The sequence below is a fragment of the Rhineura floridana genome, chromosome 6 (genome assembly GCF_030035675.1).
Source record: "Rhineura floridana isolate rRhiFlo1 chromosome 6, rRhiFlo1.hap2, whole genome shotgun sequence".
NCBI lineage: Eukaryota > Metazoa > Chordata > Lepidosauria > Squamata > Rhineuridae > Rhineura > Rhineura floridana.
The window spans coordinates 53,703,430-53,720,945 of NC_084485.1; the positions used below are offsets into that span (position 1 = coordinate 53,703,430).

Genomic DNA, 17,516 nt, shown 5'->3' on the forward strand with positions numbered 1-17,516 from the left:
AATCAGCTGTAATTTACAACCTGAATTTGTGTGTGATTGAATTCCATCCCAAAATACCAACAGTCTCCTGGAAACACCCTGAGTCGTGAGATTAAGTCAGTAGTCAAGCAGCCTAAGAGACTTGGGTGAGGTGGTTCCATGATGGCAAATGCTAAAAGAAATGCAAAAAGAAGCATACAGAAATAAAACAGTCTGCTGAAAAATGTACAGGCGGTCCCCGCTTATACGGCAGGTTCCGTTCCAGACCCCCGCCATAAAGCAGAAATCGCCGTAAAGCGGAACCCCATTGAGTATAATGGGGTGCGTTGCGTAAAAATGCCACAAAAGCGGCTTTAAAACGGGGAATGAAAGCCGCCGCATTAGCGGAACGCTGGGAAGCGAAGCGCCGGGAAGCGGGGCCCTACTGTATTAAATTGACATGTCTTTTTGCCAAGCACTCTTCAGCTGCTAATGTTGCTACCATCACTGAGACAAATTAATTTGGAATTAGGAATGAATTTGGAATTAGTACTCTATGTGTACTTTATGGAAACAATGAAAGACATTTTTGTTTTGATAAGCTTTACCAGCTAGTTGCAAAGTTATTTGCCTAGATGTTCATTCTGTGTTGTTTTTAAATCTATACTTGGTTGTTTTGTACTGTTTTTAAAAAATATTGTAGCTCTTTTTAAGGATATGTCTGTAAATCGCCTTTAGACTTACATGTGGAAAGCAATTCACCAATTCATCATCATCATCTCTTCTTGATCATCATCCTAGAGTGCAGGACGCAGAATAACAGGCTCTAGTTATAGGAAGCCAGATTTCAGCTGGATATCAGGAAAAAGTCCTAGCTGTTAGAGCAGTATGATAATAGAACCAATTACTTAGGGAGGTGGTGGGCTCTCCAACACTGGAGGCATTCAACAAGCAGCTAGAAAGCCACCGGTCGGGTATGCTTTAAGTTGGATTCCTGCATTTAGCAGAGGGTTGGACTTGATGGCCTTATAGGCACCTTCCAACTCTACTATTCTATGATGATGATGATGATGAAAGAGATAAAAGAGAGAATACCTGATAAAGATTTAGGACAAACCACTCCTCTCCAACAAGCATTACAATCACAGCATGAGATGAAAGATAGAGCAAAAACTGACCATGCAAAAGAGGCAACCAATGAAGAGGCCTGGCACCAGCAGGCGGCCAGGTTAGGCTCTGGCCAAGGGCCCCTACAACCCAGAGGGCCCCCTTAGGGTGGGAGGATAGTGCTACCGTTCCGCGATCTGTGGCAGCAGCAGGTCCTGCAACCCAACACTGCTGCAGATTGTGGAGCAGGAGCTCCTAGGCACACACACACATCTGATATAGGCAGCGCAGGCTTCAATAACTCCGCCTCCTCCACCTCCCTCTCCTGTAAGTTCATGGTGTGCATGCTGTGTGCGCATTCCTGCCATCACCCAAAATAGTGGTGGGGGTGTTCTTAAGGGGTTATTATTAGTCCCATGCTGCCTGTATTGAAAGGTGGTGTTGGGTTGTGCAGTGCCATGGGCTCAGGACAGGCTAGCACCCAAGAGTCCAGTCACACCTGGCGCCGGTCCTGCCAATTAAAAGGCAATTGGTTATTCTCAAAGCATACGCTTTGGTGAGAGATTTACTTTTGGGTGGGTGGGGAACAGTAATGAAATTACTTGAAGCTGTTTAAGAATGAGAAAAGTGTGTGCATGTGGCTTGTAAACAGCAGCTAGAATATAAATAAAACAAAAAAATCATCAGAGAATAGATCTGTTCTAATTGCTACTGGTGTGAGAGCTGAATGGAGAAAATTATTGTTAAATGTAAGTACCAAATTTGTCAATAATATTGCTTTCTTATGTAATTTGTATTTTCATGAAAGCTTAAAAGTGGCTTCTGCATGGTTAAAAGTGCCTTCTGACTTCATTCCCCACTAGTGAAAATTCCTTTTAAAAAGTACTGGGCTGCAGAGGAGAGGCACAGTTTCTGTCCCCAAAGTTTGGTCAAAGTCTGGAATTTGTTTTGACTGTGCTTGGTCGGTACAAGAACATTTGATAATAATCTTCCACCTCCCATTTCCTAAACCTTAGATACATGTCTCTGCACCTGGTGGTCCATGGGTGTCTCTGAGTGCCCAGCTGCGCAGCAAGCACAGAGCCAGCTCTGAGTTAAAGGGGGTGGGCTTCCTTTTTACATTGGGCAGAACCCCCCTCCCTATCTCCAAGCTTAGAGCTGGAGAGAGGGACAGGATTTTCCCTGAACTCAGGGCTCTGTCACCACATGAGGTCTGAGTCAAGACCCTGCTTTTTTAGGGAGAGAGGTCCTGACAACAACAACAAAAATTTGGCTGCTAAGGCCAACCAAAATTTGTTGGCTTCTGCATACTAGGCAGGGAAGCCAGCCAGGAAGCAGCTGCTGTATACCAAGTTTTAAATGGCCACATATATAATCTGTCTCTTTTCCTGGGTCCCATACATAGACAAGATAGTGGACAGTGGCCCAGGCTAGGTTTCTGCTTAGGATGCATACATTTTAGAGTTTAATTGCTTCCCCCACTGAAAGCATTCTGCTACCACCATCAAGATGGACCTACTGCCCACCCCACCACCATTCAAGTCCTGACTGGAGAGATAAACCAGGAGTATGGACCCAGGCTTGCTTCCCAAGGATGAACATGGTTGGAGAATGCTCTTCATGGTGGAGGAAGCAACAGCGTTCACCTCCGCTTGCTCAGTGTCCAGTGCTCTAGCCATCTGCCTGCCCAGTTGTATCATTTAAAATCCACTATTGACCATTCCACGCTGCTAATGCCTCGGCTGTTCCCATCCTCGGCTGTCATTCAACATCACCTGGAAAGGGAAGCCAGGGAGTTTCAGCCAAAGCATGCAATGGCAGTGCCCCGCTGCTTGCTCCCCCTGCACTCCAGCTGCTTGCCTGCCCATCCTCACCATGTGACAGTTCTCACTCCATGAATGCAGTAGCTACTTCTTCTCTGAGTCTTAGCACCCTCCTCCCTTGGTAATCCGACACAAAAAAGAGTGTGTAGTGAAGTGTAGTGGTTGAACTTAGACTGTGGAGACCTAGGTTCAAATCAACAGCTAGCCATTAAAGTCATTACATTACTTTTAATCATTCAATCAATTGCAAAATAATTGAAAGGGTACCAAAAGAGATAACTCGTCTGGCTCAGTGAATTGATGTATATGCCCTTCAGTTTTAGAAAAGGAAGTATACTGTACATGAATTCACTGATTCCAAGCTAATTACCCTTTTTAAACGCCTTTTAAAGACTAAGGTATTTAAGCTATTTTTTCCATAGAAAAGTGGTAACGGGGAGGGAGAGAGGGGTGCAAAGGAAAGGATTCTGGTTGTGCAAAAGCACCTTTGATTCTGGAACGGGACCAGGGGTTTCCCAGGAATGGGTGGAGAGAAACTTGTTCTTCTGCTTCAGACAACAAAATGTCTTGGGACAGCCATGGTTACACTGCAATATATACAGAAACAATTTGCTAATTACTACAATGGAGATTGATCCAGTTGGCATTACCATCTCTCAGACTATATTGTCTCCCTATTAATATAGCACTGATGTTTTTCTGTTGAAACTATTGTGAAAATCCTCCTTGATAAGGCTTACAAGGAGATATGCTTGCAAAGTATGCCTGCCTGAACATATATATCTGTGCACACTAAGCTCTGTGAATATAAAGTTCCTTACTAAGAAGTTATAGGGTCTGTGAATGGAAGAATATAAAATACCTGTGATCTGGTCTCTATACTAAAGCATGCTAATTGCAGATATTGCAGAGAATGTGGCCTGCTTGGATCTGCATGTCCAAATCATAGTACCTGACTTGTGCCTTTGCTTTCTAATTCTTCATCTTTTGCATGCTGGTCTTTCGCCTGCCGATCTAATAATCAACAAGAAGATCCAAATTGGTTTTTTGTAATGTTAGAAGGCTGGTCTGGAAGCAAAGACCCTATACTATTTAACTATGCAGTAAACAGACTCGAAGGAAGGTAAATCCTTTGTTGAATTCAGTTCAGTTCAAAGCAGCACATTACACCTTGCTCAACCCTAAACATTTTATTGCCATCCCTAACCTCTTTTTTCCTACTCAGAGGGGAGTTATAAACCATAGGATTACATGTAAACACCAAAAATAGAGGCTGCTACTGGGTGTGTGTAAATTCTATCTGGATTTTGTTGTGCAAACCTTTTTTCATCAGCATCTGTATTGACACTGGAAAACTCATTTGAGCTGTCCTAAGACATCTGACTTTTATTTTAATTGTTAGAGAAAGGAGGCTTGCAGATTCCTGCAGTATATGGCTGATGTGCTACTTTTGCCCTTACACAAACAAACAGCAAATGCCACTTGCTCCAACAGAACACATTGTTTCACTGTGGGCCTAAACATAACTGGATTTGGGACTGCTGTTAACTCCTTCAGTAACAAGATCTGCCTCTCTACCTCTTCAGCTTCTATGGTGAGATTGGTATGATGAAGAGTAATAGGCTGCCATGTTTCTTTCTTCTCATTGCAGCAGATACTTTCAGAAACTCCGAGTGATAGTTTGTACCATTAAAAAAACCCTGCATGTCCCCAGTGTCAGACTGGGGGTGAGAGTTCTCCATAGAACTCTGGAAGACCAGAGGACTTTGAGTTTGACGTGAATTAGCGGTTCTTCCATTAGTGGCCCATGACAACACCGAATGGGCATAAGAAGGACTGGAGGTGTGTCAAAGATGCCTCTCTAATGAGTGACCTTTGCCTACGAGGGTTTCAGAACATATAGTGAAACAACCACCTAGTATGAGAGTCTGAACCATTTCCTTATGAGAGCTGCTCAAGTCTTTTACCCACTCAGTGTGTTCAGGCAAAACAAGACACAGAGAAGAAGGGGATATCAGTACTGACAGCATTTACTCCGTTTATACTTGTGCCCAATCCAGCACAGAGTTACATGTACTTAAGCACCCTGAAATCAGTGCCCTTAAGCCATCTTAATTGTGGGTTGGATTGTATATTATATTAATGCTTCACTACTGTGGAAACTGACAGTTGTACATGGGTTAATGGCCAGGACAGGTCAGGGCTTGTATAATGGTTTTTATTTCAGTATAGCAGTTTTTATGTTTCTTACTCATTACTTAGAGATGGTTTTTAGAAGACGATTATGTTCCCCCTATCCATCCAAGTACTTTGTCTAGTATCTTGTTTGGAGATATACCAATGCTGGTTTTTCTAATGCACTTTAGCTATATTTGTTAATTTTGTGTCTCATTCCAATTTAGAAGAAATAAATAATTCATGTGACTTTTTTTTCTTTTTTCAAGAGGCTCTTGTTACAGAGGTTCCAATGTGACCAATGGAAAGTCTTGCCAGGATCTGCACTCCACATTAAAACCCCAAACAATTGCTCTATAAGTCATCATCTAATAACAACAAACACCGCAGGAATTAACAATAATCCAGCTATTTTTCCTGGGCTGAGTGCAGGGCGTTCTTGGGTATTTCCCAATAGACCTTCTGAAGATTCTCTCTCATGTGCCCCCCTGGGCTCCTGCTGGGAGGAAGAGTAGGATATAAATAAAATAATAAATAAATAATATTTTCCCTAGTATTCCCACTTTACTGCTATGTGAATGAGTCTTTTTGAAAGGGGTGGGGAGGATAGCCACATCTGGTATCCACATGCAAGGGTCTCATGAAGAACATGAACTACCTTAACAGTACACTTTCACTGGGAATGCTGTATCAGCACATATCTGTCAACTAGACCTGGAATGGACCCTGTTTGTATGACACCTTTCTGCTCACAGTAATGTTCCTGGTCTGTTCTCTCCTAGGTGCATAGCGTAATGTCCATGCTGTGCTACACTCTGATTATAGCATTTCTGATCGGCATATGGGCAGCACCAAAAATTGAAGATAATGCACCACTGGCGTCTCCTGCAACATCTGACATTTCTGAAAGCAGCCGGACTAAAACACACCGCGTTATGAAAACATCTCAGCACAGAGACCACAGCCAGCCTGTTACTGGGAAGGTAGAGGACAAAGTATCCGGGCAAGCTGCAAACATCATAGTGGATCCAAAGCTTTTTCAGAAAAGGAGGTTCCAGTCACCTCGGGTTTTGTTCAGCACTCAGCCTCCACCTTTGTCAAGGGATGAGCAGAGTGTGGAGTTCCTAGACAGCACAGACTCTCTCAATAGGAATATCCGAGCTAAGCGTGCAACTCACCCGGTGCACAACCGAGGAGAGTACTCTGTGTGTGACAGTGTTAGTGTGTGGGTTGCCAACAAAACCACAGCGACAGACATTAAAGGCAAAGAAGTGACTGTGATGGTGGATGTAAACTTTAACAACAATGCTTACAAGCAGTACTTTTTTGAGACCAAGTGCAGAGACCCTAAGCCAGTGTCCAGTGGATGCAGAGGCATTGATGCCAGGCATTGGAATTCCTACTGCACCACTACACACACCTTTGTCAAGGCACTGACAATGGAAGGCAAACAGGCAGCCTGGCGCTTCATCCGGATTGACACAGCCTGCGTATGCGTAATCAGTAGGAAAACAGAGAACCTCTGAGATAGACCAATCCCTGTGCCCACCACCTCCCAGCCCCCTACCTCAGCCTGTAAATTATTTTAAGTTATGAGGACTCTATGGTATATTTATAGTTTATACAGTAAAGAAATGAATCCTCATTATTTATTAAACTCTTTTGGAAACTGCCTATGTGTTGTGTACTTTAATGGCATCTCTCTCCATTAAAATGGAGGAAAGTTGCTTTCCACAATTTTGTTAGCCACAACATTCCTTGGAAATATTAATATGATTGTTGTACCAAGATTTTGAAAATGAAATACTTGATCGTTTTGCCCTCCACATCAGGATTTTCCATCAAACATTTTTATATGCAACATTCTATGGTCCTGAACAAAAGCAGAAGTTGCCATATTGGTCCATTAGAAGAATTCCACATATCCCTGGTTCAGAAACCTTCAGATCTTCACCAAGGCCAGAATTAAAGCCATATTTTAATGTTTATATTCATTCAGACCGTGTATCAGTAGATACATAATACCACATCTTAAGCCATTCTGTGGTGGTCTTCCTATTTATACATTCTAATAGATTTGTAGCTAACTTCTTACAAAGCTTGTTTAATTAGTTTTCCCTATCTCTAATTGTACTACCTTGAAAACCCTTTTAAAGGAAACATTTGGGCAGATACTTTGTAGTAAGAGAAATGATCTAGTTTGCAATGTGTAATAAAAGCATCAGCCCTTTCTACATTATTTTTTGGGGTCAGCTGAATCTAAAATTAAAACGATCCAGCTAAATTCAGTTCTAACAAAGTCCCATTTAAGCTAATATAACAAATGAGCTATGATTAGTTTGTTGCCTTCAATGGAACATGCAGCCTGGACCCATTTTTACTCCAAAGTAGGTCTTATTGATTTCAATTAGATTTGCTCCCAAATAAGTGTACATAGAATTGCTGTCTTACACCACAGGCCTGTGCAGGTTAACTCTCATGCCCATTGAACCTATTCCCAAGTGGTATAGCTAACATGTATGTTATGACCTGCCCTGAGATCATTTTTGTGATAAAAAATGGGACAGAAATGTTAATAAATAAATAAATAAAACAACTTCACTGGATTGAGACCAAAAGTAAAGAAGAATTCAATGACCATTCAGCTGGATTAGCCTAAACACTTAAGAGTTTATCTTTCAAAAAGTTTAGGGTTGGCAGATCTGAAACAAACTTCCTATTATCGTAGCCCAGTTTTTTAAAAATAAAAAAATGCTAGTGGATAGTTGAGGCACCCACTTCTTCCTGCAGTCACAATAAAAGCACACACTATCTTAATTGCATTTAGGAACAAAACTATGTAGATAGCATCCTGGCGCTTTTGAAGATACTCTGTCCCGTGAGAATTAGAAAAGACATCATTCATGCAATTAGCGGATGAGCGGGGTCATGGATCTGCATCAGACCCTAGAAGGGAGGGTTAGAGGGCTTTAACTCTTTTCTACCTTTTCTGCGCTCAGTCCTGATTGGGGCTGCTGTGTCTGCTATTTGCATCAGGAGGGAAAGCTTCCAGTTGAAAACTGCTAGTGCGGGGAGAGGGGTGACACAATCCAGATTAGGACCCCAGCAGAGGACATAGTGTTAAAGCCCTCTGACCCTCCTGCCAGGGTCCTGATCTGGACTACCACCAACTTGCATCTGTAATTTATTTTTTAAAAGCCATTCACACAATTACTAATTGTATGAATGGTTCTCAGAGAATAAATGAACTTGAGTACTGCAGTGAGAGCAGCCAGTAGTTTGAAGATTGTCTGGAGAAGTTCAAAATCTTTCCTGTTTGTACAAACACATTTATGAATTGGGTGACAAAAATGTTACTATGATTAATAATCTTTTTTTATTTAAAAGGATGGGCCTTGAAGCATTCTTCTTCCTACCATAGTTGTAAAAATACAGATGGCTTCCTTTTGCCAAATAATAATGGGGATAGAAGTGAGTATGTTTACATAGCATTTAAAAAAAAAAAGATTATTTTGGCCATTTATGAGGGAATACAATCCAAAAGCAACCCTTCTTTTCCTGATTCCTTTGCTCCCAGACTGGACAGAGCAAGCTTGTTCAGCGTTGAGACGTCCAGAGTGTAACCGTTGGGCTAAAACCTGTAATGTTCCAGACCATACAGGCTGCATCAAACAAAAACCTTCATAGTTCCATTGTTTTCTTTGAAAAAGCAGCTGCTGTCTATTCAAGAAACCAGATCAAGATAAATATCACACAAACTCGAGTTATAGAGCCTTTCAGAACTCAGGAGAGCAACTAGTTTTAGCTTTTGGGTTTTTTTGTTTTTTGTAATTGCACACTGCTCTCTTCCCAGCCACATAGACCTCTCTTTGTGCTCAGATAAAGGAGCCATGCTGAGCAGTATCCCTCTTCTAATAATACCTGTGTTTTCATGAAAAAGAAAGCAATTCTACAGTTACAGCTTCACTCGTATTTTCAACAAGTCAGTATCTTATCTTTGGCTCTCATGGGTCCCAATTCAGGGAAGACATGTCTAAATTCAAGGGAAAAGGGGGTTTGCCACTATACATTTCTACTTGCTGCATTGCTGGATTTGTGGAAGGCTCCTGGCCAGCAACTAATTTTGCCAGGAGTCTGTTTTGAAAGAGGAGTAGAGGGTGGGTGATATGATCTGAAGGAACACCTTGCTGACAGTAGCTGCCATAGTGTGGTGATGCAGAGCCAACTTTCCGACACCGCTACAGTTTACCTGACAGGGCTGGGTCAGCACAGCAGCAAATGTGGGGTTGCATGGACTGGTGGAGTCAATCTGGTGTTCCTGCAGGTGCATCTGAGCATCCATGACCTCTCCCCTCCCCCAACCCCATCCAGGTAAGCTGGTGCTGGGAGGGTGGCTTGGTGGCTCTGCCACACCATGCTGGCTGCTACTACCAGTTTGGTTAGTGCCTGAATAGGTGACCACCTATAAACCACATATACGCCGCCTTGGGATCCATGATACAAGAAAGATGAGATCACTCCTGTCCCTCCAAAAACACTATCAGCAAGTCCTTTTGATATAGTTGCCACTCCCGGTCATGCCCCTCTTCCACTCAGCATCATGCCCAACAGAGCCAGATTTGGCCTAGGAGCTTCCTGTTACTGATCCCTAAATTACACAGTGCACAAAGAAGAAGAGGCACTGCCATCATCATCATCATCAGGATAATCCTGCTTCTCCTGAAAGGCTGAAATTTTAAAAGGCTGTAACTTCAGCCCTATCTGGGGGTGCATGTGTGTGGAAGTGGAGTAAAACCACCTCTCCTATTGTGCATTTTGAGGGGTTGGAGTCCCCAGTTTCTGGTGGGGCAACGTATTGGAGTGCTTCAAAGCTCTATCACACTGGTGACAATTTTAGATTTACCAGAATACCCTATTCTGAACAGGGGGGGTGGACCACAAAATGGCAGACCCCACTAATAGCATTCTGGGAAATTAAAATGGCTGTCATTTTACAACCTATGGAAAAGTAAGTTTTTTGGCTGAGTGGTGAACCTGGGTCTGCCCGACCCAATATGACTTGATTCTCACCTGTATGCACTCTTGGCTAGACTAGCTGTTCAAGCTCTTGTCAGGGCATATTTGCACCACTGCTCTCGCTCTCACTCTTGCACACACACATCTGTGTTTCTTTCCAGAACAAAGAGGAGCCACTTTTCCCTCCTAGGCCAGGTATATTCTTGGGCTGCTTTTTGAGAATTTTTAGTTTATACATGCAAGGAGTAGGCAGGAATTAATTTTCGAGTAAGCATCTCTCAGCCTATCATATTAAGGAACATGCTTAGATATTTACTGAAGAGTAACTACCGTTAGGTAGGCACTGCAATTGGCGCTCTTCCTCACAAGCAGATCCTAACAACAATCACAATTCATTCCATTTATGGTCTTAGTCTTATTCCCAAAGTAAAAATAAAATATAGTACAGCAGACTGAAGTACTCCTCGCCAGTGAATCTGTTGAAATACTTGCTCACTCATGTAATGGGTGGCTTGCTGGGTTCCAGACTGAAATTACAGCCAAGGATGCTTAGCTGCAAGTGCATCATTCTAAGCAGTAAACTTTTATTCTTAGGATGCCTGTCTCGGGTCGAGACAGATAATGCAAGGAACAGCAGGGTAGTACCTCCATAAGAAGATACTAGCTTACTATTACAAATCCCTGAAACTGAGTACTAATCCCTTGGCATATCCTGATAAAATGGTTGAAACAGTAAGGCTCAGTAGCATACAGTGTCTTCACACATATGCCAGCCTCAAAGATTTGAGTGGTGCATGTGGCAATTGCTTTTCCAATGTTATGCTTGCCACATGGAGTACAATCTTGTGGAAGTGCTTCTCAGCAGCTTTCACACTGGGGTCGCAACATTTAATTTGGCCCTCCAAGATGTTTTCTCTCTTGGGGAACTGACACAAAGCAATAGCTGCTTTTCAGCACCCTCTATTGGCTGGTAATATTGTGAAAAAGTATATGGGGGCTGGGCTGGAGCAGCCACTGTCCGAGCAGCTAAATAAAATGAATATATGCATGATACGTTATTATGTTGTGGAAGGGTTGGTAGCTCCTTATTTAATTAAGGCTTCATTTTCCAGAGGGGAAAGATGTGCAGCAAGTGCCATATGAAAAGGTAACATGAGGGGAGGATTCTAAGGCAGCCATTCTGCCTTAGATGCTAGCTATGTAGGGAATTCATAGATTTAAGTGGAGAAAGGTGAAGGAGAATTCACTTGCAGGTACTATGAAACTATTGCCCTAAAATACTCAGGGGCCTCAAATAAATCTTCTAAAGTGATAGAAGTTGTGCAGACCAGCTTACATGACCTCTCCAAGTCCTAAGCTGTACTGCATTGCAGTTAGGCAAGAAATGCAGTCCTAACCAAGCAATGCTCGAGCTTTTTTGGTTTATCGAGCCCAGCCATTATGTTACCATTAACATAACAAAACTACAGCTCCAGTACTGTCTACGGATTGTATTAATCTGAAACATGTGTGAGACCTGGCGGCTCTTCAAAGAGCTTGGGAACTCTGACATGGGCTCCCTCTCCAGATTGTTATAGTAAGCTGGAGGACTGGCATGTGTAGTGCATCTAGCCTACTCCAACTGCTTCCAGTTACACCTATACTTGCCAGGGGGAGAGATAGCTGCCAATCAAGTTCATTTGCAAAAGATGTCTGTTAAAATCACTAGCCATCCTTCCTTGTCCAACTGAACTGTTGACTACATATTTCCAACATTAAGAAGCTCTACTAAAAAGAAATGAGATGTGTGTACTTTGTGTCTGCACTCATGGCAGACTGAGATAAAGACTGTTTCTGTAGTACATCTGCATTAAATCATGAAGTTCAGAGGAAACTGAAAATGTAAAACAGTTGCATCTTCTTGATATCCTAGCATTCACAACTGGAATTCCAAATACCAAGTTTAACTGTTTGGTATGAACCCCGTCACCATGTTACTCCCAGCCAATGAAACAGACAGAACAAATAAATGTAACAGTAATATCTTTTGTTGGACCAGCCTTTTTTGGTGATACAAATATTCTCCATTGAAAAGAATAAAAAGAAAGCAAGGATTATTTGCAAAAATAGTTTCATAATAAGACAGACAGCATGGCCTGATCACCACACAGAATCTGCACAACAGTGGTTGCTAACTGGTAGATTGTTACAGACTTATCATACTAAGCCTGGAAGTCAAAACCTACATTCAACCCAATGTTCTTTGCATTTAAGAAGGCCATACATTTTTTTATTTCCAGACAGGTGAATTAGCCAGGAAAAAGAATTAGAGCCTATATAATTTTGTGCTAAATTCTCAAACTTCTGGTACAAGCTAGCCCACATTCTATATTTGGAATGATACAAGTGGACACATTATTGCATAAAATTACTTTGTTTACACACTGTAGCCATTTGTCTCAGTGCAATGGATGTCAATTGAGCAGTGCTAGGATCTTATATTTCTTAGCTGTCATTTATTCACTCTAAGCCACACTCATGTGTGAACTGGGTTTAGTGCTCATCCACAACAAAGCTACAAATGACTCCTGTGGCATACTGATCACAGGAAATCCTGTAAGGATCTTTCTGTGGAAGCACATCTGTCCATGCCAAGGGGAAAAGTGGGGAAACCCAGAATGTGAAATATAGGGAGAGGATTCATGCTGTGTAATCTGCTAGGGTTTTTCAGATTGCAAATGATGTAACTAAGCAACTGCAAAAACTACTGAAATTCCTTTACTAGTATGTGTGGGGAAAACTAGATACGAGAAAGTTAGGAACATAGGAAGCTTCCTTATACTGAGTCAGACAGACCATTGGTCCACCTAGCTCAATATTGTCTACACTGACTGGCAATGGCTCTCCAGGGTTTTAGGCGGAGCATCTCTCCCAGCCCTACGTAGAGATGCCAGGGATTGGACTTGAAGCCTTTTGCATGCAAGGCAGGTGCTCTGCCACTGAGCTACAGCCCTTTCCCATAAACACTAGGTCTGTGGATGAACAAAAAGTGATTTTCTTACCTGAGAATGGTGAAATGGGGCTGGCAGGTCCCCTAAGCATGCCTGAGAAATTTTACTGGCATATTCTTCCAGTGAAATTGATTGAAGGAAAATTCAGGCTAGCCAAAAAGGAAGTACTCCTTTACACAGTCCATAACTAATTTATAGAATTCACTCCCACAAGATGAGGTAATGGCCACATTCTTAGATGGCTTTAAAGGGGGATTACATAAATTCATGGAGGATAAGACTATAACTACTAATTATGATGGATATATATACAACCTCCAGGTTCAGAAAATGAATGCCTCAAAGTACAAGTTGCATGGGAAGCAGTAACTGGAGAGAGCAATTGTCTTTATGCTCAGCTTGAGAACTTCCAGAAGGCATCTGGTTGGCTGCTGTAGGAGACAGGTTGCTAGACTAGATGGACCTTTGGTCTGACCCAGCAGAAGTGCTCTTACATGCTCTGTAGAAATTAGAGCTGTAAACTTAGGCCTCATACATGCTATACATTTAAAGCACTGTGATACCATAGCACTGGCTGCCTTTATGTTTCCGAGCTCAATTCAAGGTGCTGGTATTGACCTATAAAGCCTTACACGGCTTGGGACCACAATACCTGATGGAACGCCTCTCCCAATACGAACCCACCTGTACACTACGTTCAAGATCAAAGGCCCTCCTCCGGGTGCCTACTCCGAGGGAAGCTCAGAGAATGGCAAAAAGGGAGAGGGCCTTCTCAGTGGTGGCCCCCAAATTATGGAATGAACTTCCTGATGAGGTGCGCCTGGCACCAACAATGTTATCTTTTCGGTGCCAGGTCAAGACTTTCCTCTTCTCCCAGGCATTTTAGCATGTGTTCTATATTGTTTTAAATTTTTAAATTGTGTTTTAAATTGTTTTTTTAAAGATGTATTTTAAATTGTATTTGTTTTTAATTATTATAAACCACCCAGAGAGCTTTGGCTATGGGGCGGTATACAAGTTTAATAAATAAATAAATAAATAAAATCATAGTGCTTTATCATAATAGTATCATAATAGTCATGGCTTCCCCCAAAGAAACCTGGGAACTGTAGTTTGTTAAGATTTCTGAGAGTTGTATGGAAACTCCTCACAGAGCTACAGTTCCCAGAGTGCTTTAACAATCAATCCATCTTCCCAGGGAAATTTGGGAATTGTACAATGACTGTTAAAGTGGTATCATAATGCTTTAAATGTATAGTGCAGATGTCACTTTACTTTCTGTTGCTGAATTCTAGAAATACCTCATATTTCAGAGTTTGAACACCTGAGTGGTTGTTTTGGTTTGAATTTTGAGCAAATAATTATATTGCTTCAGAATACTTGCATGGTGCGTAGGTGTGGGTATATTTTGGTTTCCCACAGACAATGTACTATTTTATGTTAAAACATTTTTTATAAAGGGCTAAAAGGATGAACAGGAATTTAAACCAAAGTTTGCTTAAGAAAATCAAATAATACTTGTGGTGGCCTCTGTAGCACATGAGGTGTTACTTATTACTGTGGTTGTGTGCTGTGGTGTTTTAGCCTTTTGATAATGATGAGAAATAAGACTGAGAAGTATTGACTTTCCCAAGGCTGCCCAGTGAGCTTCATAGCTGAGCAGAAGTTTGATCCTGAACTTCCCATAACCAAGCCTTTAAAAAGGCAATGCAAACACATGGGGATTGGGAAGAGAGACAGTGGAGATGAGTGCACTGGCTTTGACACACATACACACACACACACACACACACACACACACTTGCTATTTTCATCACCTTCCAATTCGTCGAAGATGACTGTGTAGTGCAGGGGGAAATATTTGTATACATGGAGCCTCAGAAGCCGTCACTATCCACAAGTTGGAAAGTAATAAAAACAGCGACAGGAGGGCAGAGCTTATTTGCTTATCCCAAATGCCGCTGCTCACACTGTCCTCTTCTTTGCGTTGCCCTCTTTGTAGCACCGGAAGAGGGTATAGCCCTGGCTGGGCCAAGAAGATCCCTCTATCTGGCTCTTGCCTTTTGCCTCCCAGCCTGACCATAAAGTCCCCCAAGGTTAAAAAAAACAAAAACTGGACATTGGGTTCAAAATACTGGATTCATCTGGATCATTCTAGAAAGTTCTCAGAGCATTCAGTCCACCAGTGAACTTCACTCTTGAACACGGACATTTGGGTTTAATATCTCAGCCACAATGAATTGCTATTGTTAAATTCTAGTATTTTAGTTGGTCGCATTGTTTCCATTCTTCATTTCTCCTACTCCCCGATTAAAGTCTAGTAGCTGTTTAATAATATAATAATACAGATGAATGACTAGGTCCCTCAAAAAAAGGCTACATGCAGGGCCCCACAGACCATAAATCCACCACTGGAAGTATATGAAAAACCACTTTTTCTCTAGTTGCGTAACTAGTGATTTGCTTATTATTTCTTCATTTTTTTCTAACTAAAAATAGATTCTCTCTGCTTAGATAAAAATCCTGACCTGGACCTAGAAGCCAGACCTGGAAATTAATTGTGTAGAGTTAAATCCAGACATATGGCTTTCTGAAATTTGACTTAAGGGATTAGTGTACCATCCTGCACACAAATGGATAGCAAATATTTATGACCTTTATCGGGAGAAGGACAGGGGGAGTGTGACCCTGTTATTCTTACTTGATCTCTCAACAGCTTTTGATACCATTGACCATGGCATCCTTCTGGGCCGACTTGGTGAGATGGGTATTGGAGGCACTGTTTTACAGTGATTCCAATCCTATCTCCAGGGTTGTTCTCAGAGAATAGCATGGGATGACTGTTTTTCTGCCCCCAGGCAGATGTGCTGTGGGGTGCCGCAGGATACCATTTTGTCCCCCATGCTGTTTAACATCTATATGAAGCCCTTGGGAGCAGTCATCAGGAGCTTTGGGGCGAGGTGTCAGCAGTATGCTGATGATACCCAGCTCTTTCTCCGTAACATCTAAATCAGGAGAGGCTGTGCAAGACCTGGACCGCTGCCTGGATGAGGGCCAATAAACTGAGTCTGAATCCTAGCAAGACAGACCACTGTGAGTTGGTGGTTCCCTTGTTTGGATAATTGGTCAGTAGCCTGGATGGGGTCGTACTCCCTCTGAAAGAGCAGGTCTGTAGTCTGGGGGTGCTCCTGGATCCATCTTTGTCACTAGAGGCCCAGGTGACCTCAGTGGCTAGGAGTGCCTTTTACCAGCTTTGGCTGGTAAGACAGCTGCGGCCATTTCTGGACTGGGATAGCCTGACCACTGTTGTCCAAGCACTGGTAACCTCCAGGCTGGATTACTGTAATGCGGCTTTTGATACCATCGACCATGGTATCCTTCTGGGGAGACTCGCTGATTTGGGAGTTGGCGGTTGTCGGAAGGCAGAGCTGGGGTCCCAATCCCGGGGAGCTGGATCCCGGAGAGTTGGGAGAAGAGTATTTGGATGGATGGCACAGGGAAGGGGGAGGAACTTCCCCCCTTTGGAGCGAAGACGAAACAGAGGAACTGCCAGTGATAAGGTCGCTTAGCAACGGGGAGCCTGAGCCCTCCCTGGACATTCTCACGCCTCCCCCTCTTTCAGGCTCAGAGCAAGAGGGGGAAGAGGGAGGGCTGCTCACAGCTCCCCTATCCCCCATCCTGGAATCGGAAACTTCAGAAGAGGAGGGGGTGATGCTTCCCCCCTCACCGCGCACACACAGACAGCTGAAAAGACAGGAGAGAAGGGGGGGAAGGCGGGCAGTACCTGAGGGGCAGTTAAGGAGGAGCGAAAGATTGCGCACCCGTTTGGCCCCTTCTTAAAGAACAGGCGGGAAGAAGTCCCTTGCTCTGTCAACTTTCTCCCAATGCCGCAGGACCTGTATCCCTGTATTGCTTCATGAGAAAACGCAGTCTTTGTTTGGACATTACCCTAATAAAACACGAATTAACTACAACTGCTGGTCTGGTTCCTGAGTCACATCCTGGACCTGACAGCGGTACTGCTTGGCAGTGGTTCCGCTCCTACTTGGCGGGTCGTCTCCAGAGGGTAACACTTGGGGAGCACTGCTCGGCACCCTGGGTCCTCCAGTATGGAGTTCCGCAGGGGTCAGTTCTGTCCCCCATGCTTTTTAACATCTATATGAAGCCCGTGGGTGCGGTCATCAGGAGTTTTGGAGTGCGTTGCCATCAGTATGCTGATGGCACGGAGCTCTACTTCTCCTTTACATCTTTTTCAGGTGAGGCTGTCAATGTGCTGAACCAGTGCCTGGCTGCGACAATAATAATAAACTGAGGCTCAATCCAGACAAGACTGAGATGCTGTTAGTGGGTGGTTCTCCCGGCCGGATGGTGGATGTTCAACCTGTTCTGGATGGGGTTACACTCCCCCTGAAGGAGCAGGTTCGTAGTTTGGGAGTTCTTTTAGAAC

General features: G+C 43.1%; 1 protein-coding gene across 4 annotated transcripts in view; it reads left to right on the forward strand.

The window, feature by feature from the left end:
* Window positions 1-6,721, forward strand: part of NGF (nerve growth factor) — a 101,935-nt gene extending 95,214 nt beyond the window's left edge. For all 4 annotated transcript variants that reach the window (XM_061631895.1, XM_061631897.1, XM_061631898.1 and 1 more), the window contains one exon: window positions 5,846-6,721. In XM_061631895.1, the coding sequence (XP_061487879.1) occupies window positions 5,846-6,589 (744 nt within the window). In that variant the 3' untranslated portion in view covers window positions 6,590-6,721. The remainder of the gene's footprint in view (window positions 1-5,845) is intronic.
* The last annotated feature ends 10,795 nt before the right edge of the window (window positions 6,722-17,516 follow it).